The sequence below is a fragment of the Pan troglodytes genome, chromosome 8 (genome assembly GCF_028858775.2).
Source record: "Pan troglodytes isolate AG18354 chromosome 8, NHGRI_mPanTro3-v2.0_pri, whole genome shotgun sequence".
Taxonomy (NCBI): Eukaryota; Metazoa; Chordata; class Mammalia; order Primates; family Hominidae; genus Pan; species Pan troglodytes.
Window position 1 is genome coordinate 83,822,628 of NC_072406.2, and position 17,996 is coordinate 83,840,623.

General features: G+C 51.2%; 1 protein-coding gene across 2 annotated transcripts in view; it reads left to right on the forward strand.

Annotated features, from left to right (window-relative positions):
- Nucleotides 1-17,996, forward strand: part of CDH23 (cadherin related 23) — a 419,047-nt gene that overhangs the window by 208,673 nt on the left and 192,378 nt on the right. For both annotated transcript variants that reach the window (XM_054659691.2, XM_054659692.2), the window contains exons 10-11: nt 9,869-9,981; nt 11,568-11,756. In XM_054659691.2, coding sequence (XP_054515666.2) covers nt 9,869-9,981; nt 11,568-11,756 — 302 coding nt within the window. The remainder of the gene's footprint in view (nt 1-9,868; nt 9,982-11,567; nt 11,757-17,996) is intronic.

Here is a 17,996-nt window from a genome sequence, read left to right on the forward strand (position 1 = left end):
CCTTTTTTCTATGTGCACATTTTTTAAGCCAAAAAAAGTATCTTATGGAACTGTGCTGATCATTGTCCTTTTTTAAAACACATCATAAACACATGTATTTTTTCAAGTTACAAGCATCTCTTCTGCAACGTTTTAGTGGCTTGCTGCATTTCATATCATAACTTATTTAATGAATCCCCTATTGTTGGACATCTAGGTTATCTCCAGTTTTTCTTACTAAACAGCACTATGGTGAACATCCTGGTGACTGCATTTATGGACACATTCATGATTATTCCCTTTGAAGAAATTCTCTCCATGGCAGTGTAAAGGTTTTTCAGGAAATAGGTTCTTATTTCAGCCATAGTCCCTGGTGATGTCTTTCTGGTCCCCATCAAAACATCCTCAGAGGACCAGGGGCCGCCTCTCTGAGGCTTTCCATTTTAAAGGGAGCCATGCACAGTGCATTGCTGTGGGTGGAAGAGTGTGGCTTGACCCTTAGCAAACTGGCATGATAGATTTCACTATCTTTGGCTACTCAAATTAATGCTTCATAAACTGGAGCCAGTTATTAGCAAATTAATCAGGGTCCAGTTTGTAGCCTTATTAGGAGAGGTTATAATTTGTTGGTTTAAGTGAGCTTGATAAAAACTGTTGTGGTGTAAAATGCCTGTAAGACAAGCAGACTGCCGTTCACACCTACTTGAGGGACTGGAAGTTTGTCTTACCCTGACTGGACAGCAATAACTAATTAACTGAGACGGCTCAGCTCAAACAAACATAGCACTGTGGCTGCATCAGGAGGGTATTACAGCTCCAACTGGAATTACTAATTGGCTGATCCCTCCTCATGGGCCCTAGTGCAGCTGTGGTGTCTTTATGATGTGTGACATCAGGAGTCACCCCAGTATCACTCTGCTCCTCAGCCTTTTGGACCAGTCTCAGAGTGGCCTTCAGACATTCCTGCTGTGGCCCATTCATCCATTCAGAAAACACTGATCACCTGCTAGGCATCTGCTGGGCACTTGGGGAAACCAGTCCTGCCCTCCTGGGGCTTACATTCCAGTAGGGAGAAACAGACAATAAGAAACACATAAACAGATGGAAGAGAGGTTCAGAAAGTAGAAGTGCTTTGAAAGAAATAAAAGAGGATAATAGAGAGAGAGTGACAGGGGTGAAGGTGGGAAGGTGGGGGTAACTGGGGAGGAATCTGAGGAGTGACATTTGAATGGAGGCCTGAATGCACACAGAGGAGACCTGCAGGAAGAGGCTCCAGGCAGCTTGGGAAGCTTTGGGGAGGGGCGGTCTTCCCCCACCCCGCCTGACCCAGGATCCTTATGCGGCAGCAGACTCTCGGCAGGCTGGTCCCCTCTCCTGGTTGAAAGCCGAGGTAACCCACACCGCTGGCTGCCATATGTTGATCGTGGGGCTGTTGAATGTAGCCCAGCCCAGATGCCATCCAGGATGCAGACCCCTTTTGTCATCAGGCAGCTAAGTAACGATTTTTAATTCATAAGATGTCTTGCTCAAAGCCCATATCTCATACTGACTCCCAATTTTCATTATACAGTGATACAACTCTACACCAGTCAGAATGATATGGCTCCGCTGGACAGCGATGGACCTGCAAGCCAGCCTGCCCCAGGGGCCTGGGGACTTAGGCTGCCCACACGCAGCTGCTTAATGGGCTACACCTGGCAGGGGAGACAGGAAGGGCCAGGGGCCTCTGAATGGGACATGAACTCTTTAGCTTCCTGGAAGCTGAGTTTAATTCCTTGCTCTACCTCTCACTGCCTGGATGATCGAGTGCAGGTTATTTTTAACCTCTCTGTGCCTCAGTTTCTTCCTCTGTAAAATGAGGATAGTGTGTCTGTCTCAGGGGTTTTGTGAGACTGAATAAGACATGCATACAAAACACTTTGCACAGTGCCCAGCACAAGGTCAGAACTCAATCTATGTTGGCCATTGTGGGGCATGCCCCTCACAACTCTGGGTGAGAGGGGCCACAGCTGGGACTAGCTTGCTCTGAGTCTACTATTCCGAAAACAGGTATGGCCAGGTGTGGTGGCTCACGCCTGTAATCCCAGCACTTTTGGAGGCCGAGGCCAGAGGATTGCTTGGGCCCAGGAGTTGAAGACCAGCCTGGGCAACATGGTGAAACCCTGTCTCTACAAAACATACAAAAATTAGCTGAGCGCAGTGGTGTGCACCTGCAGTCCCAGCTACTAGGGAGGCTGAAGTGGGAGGATCACTTGAGCTGAAGAGGTTAAGTCTGCAGTGAGCTGTGATCAAGCCACCACACTCCAGCCTGGGTAATAGAACAAAACTCTGTCTCAAAACAAAAGGAAAGAAAATAAAAGAAAACAGGCATGGCAGGAAAGGAGAAACCAAAGTGCCCACCTGCTACACGTCAGGCACCACAATAAGTGCCTTACGTACATGATCACTCCTGATGCTCACACAGCCTGGTGAGGTAGGAGTTGTTATCCACACTTTACAGATGGGAAATTTGGCCCAAAGGAATGAGTGGTTTGCAGGAGGTCTCACAACTGGTAAGTGATGGAGCTGTTGTTGGAACCTAGGTCTTTTTCACATCCTGCGAGTTCATGCTCAGTATGAGGTCTTCACCAGGATGTTGACGTAATAGACTCCAGGCACAGACCATGACTAGAAGAGAGACCATTGGAAGGAATGGAAGCAGATCCCAGTTCTGCTCCCTTCCTTGGGTAAGGTCCCTGAGGCTGGACCTGGGCAGGGCCAGGTGACCAAGTCAGAGGCCACAGTGGAGATCAGGATCGCACAGGTCAATCTCATCCAGCCTCCTGCCTCCATTCAGACACTGCCATTTAAAGAGATGGCTGCTTAGGCCCAGCTCCTAAGATCCCGAGCTCCTCATAAGCCATGGCTTTTTTCTTCTCTTCTCTCCCCTGCGGCCCCAACACAGGACTAGGCCCCAAGTATGCCGCTGCCTCTTACATACTGGTTGACCCTTTGGAATTGCTGCAGAGGGAGGAAGAGAAACTTCAGGCCATCCAACAAATATATAATGAGCGCTGTTCTGGGGACTGCCAGAGATTGCAGCATGAGACCCCAGCCCTTATCCTCAAGGCCATGCTGGGTCTCCAGGCATGAGAATTAAAGAAGCACACTGCACAGGGCAGCTGCCTCGTGAGTTCTGAGCCCAGCACTCAAGGGCTCAGAGGAGCCAGAGGTGGCAGAGCCTCCAGGCGAGAGATGCGGGTGGGCTTCCTATAGCAGGTGATACTGGACCTTCAGAAAGGGCAGTTCCCAGGCCGAGCGGGGAGCCTTAGGTTTTCCTTTAACTGAGTGCAGAAGAGCAGAGGCAGGACTCAGGGGCTGTTAGCCCAGCGGAGCAGACAAAGCAATTGAAAGTCATCAGCCTGTGTTCCCACACGCACCATCGGCCACTCGCTAAACTGCTTTTCGCCCAGACCCAGCTCCGCTGTGGGTCAAGATGCTGCCAGTGAGATAACAAGGGGACAAGATGTGGGAATGATGAGATTTGGCAGCAGGCAGGAGGGGCGATGCTGCAGGTGGGGCAGGGGGCATGAAGGGGGGTAGCCTTCCAGCCTGGAGGAAGAAAGAGGTAGGGGGATAAGCCTAAGCTCCCCCTGCCCCACATTGCTCAAAGAGAGAGAACTGCCCCGCCCCAACATCAGACCTTCTACCCCCTGCTGCAGCGCCTCCCAGTCCACTTCCCTCTCCCTCTCCCTCTCCCTCCGACCACCTAGAAAACAGCAGAAGCCCTTTGCTTGACTCTGCGGCGCCCTCTAGCTGCCACTCAGCCTCTTGCCTTGTTTTTTACACCAAACTCTGGGCAGCAGCACCTCAGGACCTGTGCTCACTGTCCCCACATCCCTGCCCCACCGTCCCTCAGTATCTTAAAGTCTGACTCTGGGGACATCTGAAGACCCAGTCAGTGGCCTTTGCCAGACCTTCCTCTTCCTGAGCTCTCTGCTCTATCTGACCGTGCAGACCGTCTCTTTCTCAAGACTGCCTCCTTCCCTGACTCTGGGCACCCGGCACTAGGCTGGTTTCCCATCTACCTCTCTGGCCATTGCCTCTCTGTCTCCTTCACTACCTTCTAAATATTCCTGGTTATACTCGTCCAATTATACATGTGCCATAAACAGCAGCCTCGCCTGGTGCGCTTTTTCCCAGTGTCTGACGAACGTCACCAGCCCCATTGTGCTGACAGCTCTTGTCTCTTGCCTTACCTTCCCCCACCAGTACCCATGGTAGGCCACCTCCCCAGCTACCTGGAAGACATCGCAACATGGACATTCTGCTGCTATGTAAAACTCTACCATGGAGGAATTTATCTAGAACTTTCCAGAATGTGTAAGGACTCCCCCGTGTGTGTGTGTGTGTGTGTGTGTGTGTGTGAGAGAGAGAGAGAGACAGAGAGACAGAGAGAGAGAGAGAGAGAGATGGGGTCTCACTCTATCACCCAGGCTGGAGTTCAGTGGCATGATCTTGGCTCACTGCAACCTCCATCTCCCGGGTTCAAACAATTCTCCTGCTCAGCCTCCCGAGTAGCTGGAATTATAGGCACCTGCCAGCACGCCCGGCTAATTTTTATATTTTTAGTAGAGATAAGGGTTCACTGTGTTGGCCATGCTGGTCTTGAAATGCTGACCTCAAGTAATCTGTCCACCTCGGCCTCCCAATGTGCTGGGATTACAGGCATGAGCCACTGTGCCCAGCCCTAGGACTCCCTCTTGAGGAAGAAGCCACTTTGTTGACACTGCACTCTATGAAGGATGATGATCTCTTATTTGCCTCATCCTATTTCCTTGCCCCATAGCACAGGGCCAGGTGCAGAATGTGCACAAATGTGTGGAAGGCGAATGCTTGCAGGGAGAGAAAGAGAAATGTAAATCTAAGTCCAAGCTGGCCACTTGCTAGCCATGTGACCTTAGGCAAGTTATTGAGCATCTCTGAGCCTGCTTTCTCACACAGAAGATGGGATATCTTCTTATAAGGTGGTTGCAACGAATAGGTGATGTGATTGTGCAAACAGCTTAGCTCAGTGCCTGGTACATGGTAAGTGTTTGATAAGTAGTGGCTGCTACTTTTTAATAAATAGAATGAAGGCTGCAATCCCCACCCCCCGACCCCTGCCCAGCAGCCTTTCACACATGATTCATTCCTCCCAGCCTCTCTCTTGCAAATCTGAAAAGGTCTTGATTCCTGGAGCTCCTAGAGGAGGTGGCTGCCCCCAGGAAAACCAGCAGGGCCAGTAATTACCTGCTTTTTTCTTTTGTGATCAATTTGAATCACCAGTTCCCAGAATCCTTACAGTGGTAAAAGTGCAGCCACCACCCCACCCCAAAACCCCTCCCCTACCAGATACTTCCCCACCCTGGAACTCAGGACAGCACCTGTCCACCCAGGGGAAGCAGCTGCCCTTCTGCTCAGCAGAAGTGGGGCTGAACAGATGAAAGGCTTCCCTGGTGAGTGCCCCCAGCCCCCCAGCCCCCCATGGGACTTGGATAAAGAATGTCTGGGAGACCAGAAGGCCGACATGGAGGTATCAGTTTCCAGGAGAGCAGAGAAACTTGCATGTGTGGCTGCCAAGCCCACAGCGCCTGTGGAGGGGAGGACGTGGAGGTGAGGGAAGAAGTGAAGGGAGCGAGGCAGGGATGTGGAGTTCCCCTCTGCACCCACCATCCTGAATGAGGCGGGAGCGGAAGTCAGAGCTCTGGGTTCAGGGCCCTGTGGGCCTGAGGGTTTTGTTCTCAGCCTCAGTTCAGGGCAGCCTGTAAACACTAGCCCTCTGTGGCGAGGCTCTCCTGGCAAAAGTGTGGGGTTGGCTCAGTGTCACTGCTGGGAAAACAGCTGTAGGCACAGGCTGCTGGGGTGGTGGGGAGAGACCATGGTGGTACCATCTTGGTAAAGCACAGGCAGCCAACATTTGTTGGGAGTTTCCTGTGTCCCCAGCACTATATTAACTTATTTAATCCTTAAAATGACAGCCTGGGGTGGGTTCTATTATTGCCCCCCTTTTACAGACCAAGCAACTGAGGCCCACATATAAGTCACTTGATCAAGTTCACACAGCCAGTAAGTAGCAGACCCATGATTTGAACCCGTGCTGTCTGCCTCCAGAGGGTGTAATCTTAACCATTTCTTTTCTGAATTGCTTTTCTTCAGGGGCCTTAGCTCAGCGAGTACTTACACTTTCAATTGTGTGGTTTTATTATGAATGTCTGTCTTCACAGACAATTCATATGAGACTGAAGGCATCAACCTTGCCTGCTTTTCTTTACCGATTCTCCAACACCTTGCGCATAGTAGGTGCTCAATATGAACTTGAAGGAATGAGTGAATTAAAAAAACCAATGAATCTTTGAATGAGACATGCCCTTGGCCTTTCCAGCTTTGGAGGCAGGGCTCATCTCCTGCCCCTACCCAAGCCTAGCAGCATCCCAGAGAGTACCAGTGTTGCTATGGTGACAGTAAGAGCATCTTACCGAGCATCTCACTGAGTCAGTCCTCTCTCAGGTGGCCTTGTCGGCTCCCTAGGTATAGCTCTTTCTGGCTGTTGGTCTGGAGAGTTAGTCACTCGTGCTTGGCAGGAGGTGGGAAGGTGTACTCCATGCAAACAGATGTGTGAAAAAGAAGTGTGTGTGTGTGTATGTATGTGTGTCTTGAGTTTGGTTGAATGTGGACTGTGTGGGGGGTACTTGCCTGCAGGTTTGTTGGAGAAGGTTGCCTAGGTCGGAGCATGGGGTGTCTTATGTGCTGGGGACAGATGCTGGGTTTGGAGTGGGCAGTGTGTACGTGAACGGGGCATAGGAGCTGAGTGAAGAAATACAAGTGAGTGTTCCAGGGTTGAAAACCCTGTTTTTCAAACCAAAAATGAAAGCACGTCATTCAACAAGGGGCTTCAGGTTTGTGAATGATTTATAAGAAAAATCTCACAAAGATAAAAATTGAATCACATTTAGCTAAACATTTGATAGGCTCCTTTATTTAAAAAAGTAAATTTATATGAAAATCTGGAATGCTGGGATGCTGTCTGTGGGGGCTGGGGAGGGGACCCGTGCCTGTGAGTGTGTTGGGGCAGGAGTGGGAGGCCGGAGGCTCTGAGGTCTTGCCTCAGGGCAGCCCTTCAGCTCAGCCTTAGGGGCTCAGAGGACCTCAGCCCCTACAGGGCCCTGCACTGCCTCTGCTTCACCCAGCCTCAGCACTGATCACCCTGTACGTTGAGTGCTGTGGCCCCCATTAAAATGTATCCCCATTTGTTTTTGAGACAGTCTTGCTCTGTCGCCCAGGCTGGAGTGCAGTGGTGTGATCTCGGCTCACTGCAACCTCCGCCTCCCAGCTTCAAGCGATTCTCATGCCTCAGCCTCCTGAGTAGCTGGAATTACAGGCATGCGCCACCACACCCAGCTATTTTTTGTATTTTTAGTAGAGATGGGGTTTTGCCATGTTGGCCAGGCTGGTCTTGAACTCCTGACTTCAAGTGATCTGCCCATCTCCGCCTCCCAAAGTGCTGGGATTACAGGCGTGAGCCACCGCGCCCAGCCTGTATGCTCATTAGAGAAGCACAATAACTGTTTTTTGAATGAATGAACAGATGAAAACACACATCTCGTTTCTCTAGCAGCAAAATTCCCAGCTAAAGAAACTCCCTTCTATCATACATTTATATGCCTCCTTGCAATCCTGTCCCCCCAACTCCCCACTATGCAAACGCAGCCATACAAAACCCAGTAGGAAGTGACCTAGGAGTCTCCATGGCTGGGAAAGGAAGCCTTAGGCAAGGGGATAGCTACAGTGACACCCCCTCCTGGGCTGGCCCCATGTTAGAGATTCCGAAGGCATAGACTGATAGACTGAGTTCTAAACAGGCCCCACTGTCTGCAGCTTCTCCCTGGCCTTGCCCAGCCCATGCAGTGGACTGGGAGGACAGGTGAGAGTGGCCACTAGCTACCAACTTGGGTAGAAGTAAGCTGCCTTGCTGACCAGCACAGGCAGGTGACTGAGCATGGGTTGGCTGAGAATAGCTTCTGTCCCAAAGTCTAAAGTTAGAAGAGGAAATTGCCCCACCCTTGACTTTTTCCCTAGTTAATCCAAGAGAGGCTATGAGCCTCTGCTACACGCAGATCCCTTTAGAGTTGGGGAAGGGGAAGACCTGGGAGCTACAGCCACTTCCACGGTGATTCTGGTGTTCACCTGCGTGTGTTGAAGGCTTGGGTATTAATTCTCTAACGTGGAATCGGTGTCCATCCATCCTCTTCCTCAGTCCTGCCCATTCTCCAGGAACCACCTCAAACAATAACGACAACACTACTGAGTCCTTATTTTGTGCCAGGGATGGTCCCAAAGTAATATATCTATACTTTCACACTTATTTAATTCTCATAACCCTGTGAGGCAGATGCCATTATTATCTGTATTTTACAAGTGAGGAACCAGAGCACAGAGGGGTTAGGTAAGTTGCCGAAGGTCACACAGCCAGTCAGTGGTCCAGGGAATTAATGACCCCTGCTCTATGGAGCTTTCCTTCTTTGAGCTTTCCCATCTGTAAACAGCCCCTCCCTGCTGTGAACTCAGAGATGCCGATTCTGGTGGGTACCAGAGATCACTTACCAGGCTGCAAAGTGCTTTGGTGTCAGAATTCCTGGCACGCTGACATCTGCATGCCCAACAATGCCCAGCTCAGGGCCTGCTATAGGAAAGCCTACCCCAGAGATTGCTGGGTGGGTGAATGAATGGGAGTGAGTGAGTATGTGAATGAACCAACAAACTGGTTTGTGAAGAAGACAGCAGAGTGGAATTGGGATTTTCCCAGGTGAATTCACATGTGGGAAGGGCATATAGGCAAGGTGGGGGCCCATGCAGGACTGGCCCAGGTGAGGAACATGCCTGCCACTGTGTGCCCAGCGTTGGCCAGGTACCTTAAGGGACAGTCATGAAAGGTCCCCATCTTCAGAGGGCCGGGAAGGGAGATCCAATGAACACCCAATAATCAACTGGGGAACAGTTAGTTACAAAACAGTGGCTACTGCCTGTGGGGACCGGAAGGGGCCAGCTAGAGAAGTCAGGACTGCCTTTCTGGAGGAGGAGAAGAGGCTGGCACTGAGCTGGGCAGAGGATGAGGACAAGAGAGAACGACAGACACTAAAAGATGAGGAGGCAGGAAAGAGCATAGTGATCTGGAGAAACCCAAGGACGCCAGTGTGAGTTTCTGTGGAGAGAAAGCAGAAATTGAAGGTGGCAGAGGGAGAGGGGTGGGTTTACAGAGACATCGGTTTGAGGCAAGTGTGGCTCATAGATAATTTTTGCCAGTACTTTAATACACATCTTCAATTTTAATAAGTACTTAACATAGTACTTTTTTAAAATTATGTCTTTAATTTACATTTGTTGTAAAAGGAAACTTTACATCACTGTCATAAATAAAAAATTAGAATAGAATATACTAGACTAGACTAGACTAGAATAGAATGTGACCATAAAAATAAGCACAAGAGAAACAAAACCAGGTTACTGCATCCTGGCTGGCGTCCACTCCCTTTGGAAGGCTCTGAGCCTGAAGCCTGCTCTCTCTTTGTTAAAAAAGAAATCAAGTGAGTCTAGAGAAGTGTTAAAGCATGGTAGCACCAAACCAAGACTTTCTCCCTGGCTGGGTCACAGAGACCAGAAGGAGATTGGAAAGGCCATGCTGTTCTCCTTCTGGGACCCGTTGCTGTCTGCCGGCTGCTCCATGGACTCCAGGGCTCTTTCTATTACTCTTGAACCAGCATTCATTTCAAGTAACTGATGAGTCTTTAATGCCCAGAGAGGAGCCCTGGCCCCAGCTCCATGCCCCCCTGCCCTGTGCCTGGTCACACCTGAATGCTTCTCTCTCTTGCAGGGAATACCAACAGCATCTTTGCCCTGGACTACATCAGCGGAGCGCTGACCTTGAATGGCCTGCTGGACCGGGAGAACCCCCTGTACAGCCATGGCTTCATCCTGACTGTGAAGGTGAGACCTGGGTGGGCACCTTCACCCCAGGTAGGGGAGATGCCCCTACTCGGATGCCAACCTCCAGCAGTGTCCGAGGGCTCCTGCCCCTGGTGGTGGCTCCGGAAGCACTTCGCTTCCGTGCTCTCACCTGCACTGCCTCCCGGGGCTGTGCCCAGGGCCCCATCAGGAAGGCACCCATGTTATGAAGTTGTAGGTGTGCTGGGCCTGCCGCATCCATCATCAACAACCACACGGGTTGGAACTTTTATCCCCTCTCAGCGGGAGGCACACAGTAGGTGCTCATCCTGTGGTCCTTCCTTACTGTTGTCCCAGGATTCAAGTTCTCTGTTGCAGCCACCTGGAATTCTGGAATTTGCCCCATTTCTGGGGTTCTGTCCCACTTCCAAGTGCCATGACTTCCTGTTAAGAAACAGCAATGCAGCAGGGAGCAATGCAACAGCAATGTGCTGGGGTCTCCACCCCAGGATGTGAGGCAGAGCTACAGTCCCGCACCCCCTGCAGCCGCCTGCCACTCATGGTCGGTTTTAATTCAAATCAGTGACTTGCAAAGCCATTCCCTGAGAAACCCGTTTAGGGGTATGGATCCTGTCTGAGCCACAGGGGGTCTTCCCAGCCCAGGCCATCAGCCATTGATTGAGAGAAACGGGTGGCCCAAAGACTGAGGCCAGGGGCTCTGGGAAAGAGGCCCTTCCAGCGCCATGGGGAGGATGGTGCAGCCCAGCCTGGCCCTTAATTGCTGTCCTCGACCTTGGGAGGCCCTGCTGTTCAGGTGTGGGTTAGCCATGGGAGGGCGTGCTCCCACCACCATCCTTCCGTCCTGTCTGCTCTCCTGCCATGGAGGTGAGGTGGTCAGCTCTACCAGAGAGAGCTGCCCCCTGGTCCCAGTACCCCACTGCGGGACTTGAACTCAGTTTTTCTGTCTTTATATAAAATGTGAGGGTGTGTTCTCACACTTGGCTGTGAACCCGAATCCCCTGGAACGCTATTGAAAGATATCTGTTCCTGTGTCTCTCACCCAGAGAGATTCAGATTCAGAAGGCTGACTCAGAACTGGGAATGGGCACTTTTGGGCCCATGGCTCTGGCCCAGAGACTGGACACCCAGGTATCTGAATCAGTCCATCTGTGCTGACCCTCAGAGCCGAGCACAGGGTTCAGGCCATAGCAGATGCTCAGTCAAGTCTTGATTAACCACCAGCACAAACATTCTTGGCCTCAGTTTCACAATCTGCCAAAGAGAATGAAGACTTCCCTCTTGTCCCTCGATGAACCCCCAGATCTGTCTTGTCCTCCCCACCCCATCTCATCCATCTGCTGTCAGTCCTAGGATCCTACTACCTGAGCTTAAAATCTACTCTGGCTGTGAATCCTTATACAAGTTACTTAGTCTCTCTGAACCTCAGTTTCCTTATCACTAAAATGGGGATACTAATGATAAAATCTTCCTCCTGGAGTTGTGGTGAGGATTAGATGGGATCATTCACATTGAGGCACAGTGGCTGGTGCTGAGAAAGTCTTTGGTAAGCAAGAGCTGTTGCTGTGATTAGCTGCCTTCACCCCGGGGTGACTGATCTCTGTCCACAGGGCACGGAGCTGAACGATGACCGCACCCCATCTGACGCTACAGTCACCACGACCTTCAATATCCTGGTTATTGACATCAATGACAATGCCCCAGAGTTCAACAGCTCCGAGTACAGCGTGGCCATCACTGAGCTGGCACAGGTCGGCTTTGCCCTTCCACTCTTCATCCAGGTGGTGGACAAGGATGAGGTGAGTCGTGGACACATGGCCCATGCAGACCCACCACCCATCCAGACCCACCACCCTGCCTGGGCTGTTCAGGTCCTCAGCTATAAAATAGAAACAAACATTGTGGCACCCCACTCCTGGTAGGTTCTGAGGATAAATAAGGCTGAAAAAAAAATCATTAGTCTCTACTTTTGGATTACCCCCTACACCCTACAAAAAACATGTAAGCACATGTTTCCATATGTGTGGTTATTATTTAGAAGTTACATACGTGATCATCATACTAATCTAGTAGGGATATTGTAAAGCATGTACAAAAATAGCAATTTTAAAAGGTAGAAATAAGGCCAGGTGCAGTGGCTCCCATCTGTAATCCCAGCCCTTTGGGAGGCCGGCAGATCAAGAGGTTAGAAGTTTGAGACCAGCCTGTCCAACATTGGAAACCCCGTCTCTACTAAAAATACAAAAATTAGCCGGGCGTGGTGGCGGGCACCTGTAATACCAGCTACGTGAAAGGCTGAGGCAGGAGAATCGCTTGAACCTGGGAGGTGGAGGTTGCAGTGAGCTGAAATAGCACCATTGCACTCCAGCCTGGGCAACAAGAGTAAGACTCCACTTCAAAAAAAAAAAAAAAAGTAGAAATAAACCATATGTGTATTTTCACACACCCTGATGGATCATCTGCTGCCCTCTTTGGGATGCCTGTACCCGTTTTTGCTCCTGTTCAAATAATGAACTTAGCAGAAAGTCTAATTCCTGTTTTTGGTATAATAATGACCCCAGCTTTTCCATGTGAAGAGTGAAAGGACCTAAGTGCTTTGGAGGGGATCCCAGGCCATAAGAAGACCCCTGCATCACCAGGGGGTCTACCCCGGCTGGGCCCAGCCTTAAAAGGAAGTAAGGGAGAGCTGCAGAGGAGGAGGCAGGAGGCTCAGGGTGGGGGCAGCCCCCTGCACTGGTCCTGACACACCCTGCATCACAGGGTCGGGGGTCGGGGGGCAGGACGGCCAGGCTTCTATTCGGGGGGGCCAGGTCTCCATCCCTTCAGGACCCTCTCAGCCTGCCGCCTCCCCTGCCCTCACCCCTCCTTGCACCCCATCTCCCTGCCTGTCAGCAGCTGCCATGCTAATAGGACTTCTATTTATTGCTGCTGCTCCTCCTGGCCCACTCTGCTCAGGAATTCCATTAGGTTTTCCAGCCTGAGGTGCTTCTCTTCAATTACTCCTTGCGTGGGGCTGCCGCGGTGGCCTTGCTCCAGGCTGGGCTTCCTCCACCGCCCTCGGAAGAGCCCTCTCTACTCTGGCTGCTTAGCAAGTGGCCCACCCTGTTGACCCAGGAGCCCCTCTGCCCACATCTCTTGCCCCCCTCTGTCAGCTCCTCTCAACCAGACACGGTCCCCCCAAGGACTCAGGGCACGTGGGCAAGTCAGTCCCACCATGTGCCTGTGTGTGTGCTCAAGTGTGTGTGCACACGTGTGTGTGTGTGTACATGTGTGTCTCCATCTCCTGTTAAGTAAGACATTCCATACCTATCTGTCTGAGATAACTAAAGTATGTATTGATCACCTGCTGTTTACAAGGAGCTATATTTAGCCTCTTGGGGAGCCAAGTATAACCCATGGTCCTAGGAGTCAACAGTGTATTGATACAAATACAGTATGTACATTTTAAAACATATTTTTAAGCCGGGCACAGTGGCTCACACCTATAGTCCCAACACTTTGGGAGGCCTAGGCAGGTGGATCACTTGAAGCCAGGAGTTCGAGACCAGCCTGGGCAACATGGTGAAACCCCATCTCTACTAAAAATACAAAAATTAGCCAGGCATGATGGTGTGCACCTGTAATCCCAGCTACTCAGGAAGCTGAGGCATGAGAATTGCTTGAACCTGGGAGGCGGAGGGTGCAGTGAGCAGAGATTGCACCACTGCACTCTACCCTAGGTGACCCTGTCTCAAAAAAAAAACCCCAAAAAACAAATTTTTTAATGTAGTAGTTTTAAAAGGTGGAAAAAACAGGTATAAAAACAAGTTCTAATATGTTCTCACACCCTAATGGATCACCTTGTATCCCCCTTTAGGGCAGGCACCTCCTTTTGGAGATGACTGTATGAATGAGATGCTCAGAAGAAAGTCCCATCTGTGGTTTCAGGAGAACCATAATGCCCAAGAGAAGAGAAATGTGGATACCAGCGTGGGGTCCAGGTCCAGTGACCACAGGCAGTGAGGGGTCAGCTGCGGGGCTGAGAGGATCAGGAGAGGTTCTATGGTGAGAGGGGCCTAGGGCTGCACCCAGAGGCACACAGGAAGGTTGGCTGGCCACAGCAGGCCGTAATCCAGGGAAGCAAGGATGTGTGCAGTGGGGAGGTAGGCCGGGACCCAGGTCTCAGAGGGCCTCGAATGCCAAGCCAAGGAATTGAGGCTTGATCTTGGAGGCAACCCAGAAGGAAGACAGCTTGTGTGGGGGCAGCACAAGCTCTGGAGTCAGACAGGGCCTGTGTTTCAGCCTGGCCTTGCCATATACTAGCTGTGTGACCTCAGGTAAAGTAATGAGCCTCACTTTGTTCATTTGTTTAAAAAAACAAATAGAAAGGAAAGAGAATGCATCCATCAGCTTATATTGCAGTAACAAGTTAGGCCCCACATAAAAGTTGATTTCTCACGTGGACAACTAGGCTAGCACAGGTGGACAGGGAAACCCTACCCCTTGTAGTGGCTGAGGAGCATGATCTGCAGGTCCCTCAGTCCCTGCAGCAGGGAAGAGGCAGCTGGAGGGCTAAGTACCAGCTCTTCTGTGCTTCATCCCAGAAGTGGCTCCGCGACTTCTACCCAATGACTATTGGCCAGAACTAGTTATGTGCCCCCACCTGACCACCAGCAGACCAGGAAGCGTGGGGAAGGTGCCGAGTAGTTGTCTCTGCCACAGAGAAGGAGGCATGTACAGGGCGCGGCACAGCGCCCAGTACGTTAGCCGTTGTCATCATTCAGGAGCCGCAGCTCCTGACCAGGCCTGGGTCCAGCAAGTGCCACCAGATGTAAGGCCGGAACCCCCCAGGACTGCTCACCCCAACTGGTTGGGGAAAATGTAACTCTGACACCTCCGATTTTATCTCAGGCTGCCTTTGCTAGAAGCACTTTCTGAAATGTCTGCAGGAATGCCCAGGAGTATCTGGGTCCAACCCGCCTCTAGTGACCGCCCCCCACCCAGGCTCAGCCATTGGCACACCCGCTGCAGTCAGGGCACCCAACCCCACCAGGGACCATTCCCTGCTCTCCATGGCTGTTTTCCCAAGGGAGCTGGTCAGTGTCTCTGACAGTGCAGGCCTGGCCTCCTCTTCTCCAGGGCACAGTGACTTGCAGAGACAGAGCCAATGAGGAGAGGCAGCCCAGGAGCCCAGGCCACCCAACCCTGAGGTCACCTTGGCCATTTTCCAGCCTCCAGATGGGGCGGCCCCCAAACCATCCCGCATGTGGCACCGGGCTCATTCCTCAATAAGAGGGAGGGATGAGTTGCTTTCGGCCCAGCCCTGCTCTCGTGTATCTCATGTTCTTCTCTGGAGGAATCCGGAGCGGGCCGGGTGAATGCTTCAGAGGACCAGTCTTGGATATAGGGGAGGCCCCACCATGATGGAGGATCAGGCCCAGGGACCCCCATGGAGCATTTATCCACATTGTCAACAGGAGCAAAAGAAGGACTGCAAAAGCAGTTAAACATTGCCTGAGTGTCCAGAACAAGAAAAATCAGGGAACCACAAAGAGAAATCAGGCAACTGTTAGAGAAAAGATTTTTAGAAAAGCGTTGTTTCTTGCCAGTCTATTTCTGAGGAAAAAATGCATCTGTTGGGATTTGTGTCTGGGTTGAAGTTGACTCTGGATTTGCTTGGTGTGGCAGGAAAATGTGTTCATTGAGTAAATTCTCTGAAGGGAAGGGAGCCAGCAGAGCAGTCAGAATCCTCTGTCCCAGGCTCTGTGGAGCCACGTGACTCTCACATGCCCACAATTAGTGTGAGGATCCCACTAAATCTAACTCCTGATTGCACTGAATGGTGCACGGGGGTGGGGCATGCTTGGTTTGGCTCACCAGTGTAACCCAGGCCCTCATGCTCTGCCTGGAACGTTGAGGGCACTCTGGAAATGAGCATTGGTTGAGTTAATGCATGGTTAAATGCCCAAGTATCAGCGAGATGGCCCAGGGCTTTTTCCAAACCAGGTCTGGCTGAGTTTGTGTAGCAAGGATGACCTCAGAAATCCACTGCGGGGCAGTCGAGGGAGCTGATGCAAAACAGAAAGGGAAGGAGGAAGCAGTGTAACCTCTCCATAGGAACTTTGTGGCAGTCGCTCCTAATGAGGATGCTAATCGAATTCACTGTCGCCACCAGATCGAAGATTCTGCTCAGTCTCTCATTAAATCTCAGACTCTGCTAGACCATTCACAACAACAAAGGTGCTTGAAAGCAGTCCTTTCTGTCTCCCAAGGACTCCATTCACATTGTCAAGTCTCACTGAGTAATTTCTTTTCCTTTGCCTGGCTATAGAAAACCCACAGACACCAGGGAAGGAAAGGACAGGGTGGGCTGAAACCAGCAACAACCCATTTGTACCTTGTGACAGTTGAGATGCAAATAGCTGGTTGTGATGCAAATCAGAAAAAAAAAATCCAAAAGACAAAAGCCCCAGAAGTCAGCCTTGGTGTGGGGAGCTCATCTCTGAGTTTCAAATTAAAGGTTGTGGCAGCCTCATTCCCCTGCACCTGGTGGCTGGGCGTTTTCTTGTGTCTTCCTTGGTGTTCTGGGGAGTGACGGTGAATCGGCAACTCACTCACCCACCTGGAGTCCTATAATGTATATATCCTTAAACCCCCTGTGCCGCCCTTGCCCCCAACATATTCTTTGTATTTTCTCCACTTGGGTCAACTTTTCCTCTCCTGGCCTTGCCTGCAGCCCTCCCCTGCCTCACCTCATTAACATGCCTGGAAGCTGAGTCAGCCACTGGCAGTCCTGTTTTCCCTTCTGCACGGGGACAGTTTGTTGCGCGGGTTGGAATTTTCTGTTCAGTTGTCCTAGAAAACATTCCTCCACTTAGGCGCCAGTGGATTACCTCTGTGTGGCATCCCCCTCCGAAGAGTCAGACTAGCAGAAGGGGGCGGGGGACGGAGGCAGGGTGGCTCGGAGACCATCCACACCTCTGGGTGCCTTACAAATCCCAGCAAGGGGTATTGTTCTTAAATAGTTGTTTCATTATGCACGACCCCCGCGCTGACCCAGATAGCTGAAAACTGACAGTTCCTCTCATCTGCTGTCAGGAGAAATACCATTTGCGGATGTCCTGCCTTCCTTCTCCAGAGCTGGGAGCATTTGATCCACTTTCCTCTGCGTCACTCCTGACCCGCAGCTTCTCAGAACACATTTGCTGCTGTCCTTGAGAATATTTTGTGCAGAGGAGAGGGATCGGGGTAGGGATTGGGACACCACTCTCTTCCCCACCCCAGAGAGGCCTCAGCTGCCAGATTCTGGCTGCTTCTGGGAATTGGAATATTTCAGAAAGGCCTTCGGGCCTCATTAATTTGCCGAACCCCTGGCCTTCCTGAGGGACTATGCTGAAACTTACGCAGGTTGGGGGTTAGTTATTGATTCAAGCAACAAGTGTTATGTGCACCAACTATGTGCCTGCCACTGTGCTAGGTCCTGGGGGGATTGAGCTGAAGATGTAGCCCCTGCCCCTCCCAGAGCTTATATTTCATTCCAGTGGGGAGACAGAATTGCAGTAGAAATGGATGTTCAGAACTCTATAAACAGGGTGAGTGAGTGACAGGGTGGGATAGGGTGATTCCTGACTGTGGTCCCAGGAAGCCTTCAGAAAGGTGCTGTTGGAGCTGAGGTTAAGTGGCATGGAGGTTGCAGCCATCCAGAGCTGTGGAGGCAGAACATTCTGGCAGCAGACACTCCCCTACAAGGGCAGAGATCTCCAAAAGGGAAATGGCCTGGCATTTTCAAGGAGCAGAAAAGAGGCTCTTGTGGATGTCCAGGACACAGCTCAAGAGGATGGGGGTGTCAGGAGGCCAGGCTGCAGCCTCATCGGGGGCAGGCAGGGCCTTGTTAGGCACAGGAAGGCATTTTTCTGTTACTGGGAGCCCCGGGAAGCCAGGTAGCTGATATGGTCTGAGTCGCCTTTCTCAAGGAGCCCTCTGATGGCTGTGTTGAAATGTGCAGGGTGGAAGCGGTGAAATGGAGTGAAGTCTCCTACACGGGAGACGCTCCCCACTCC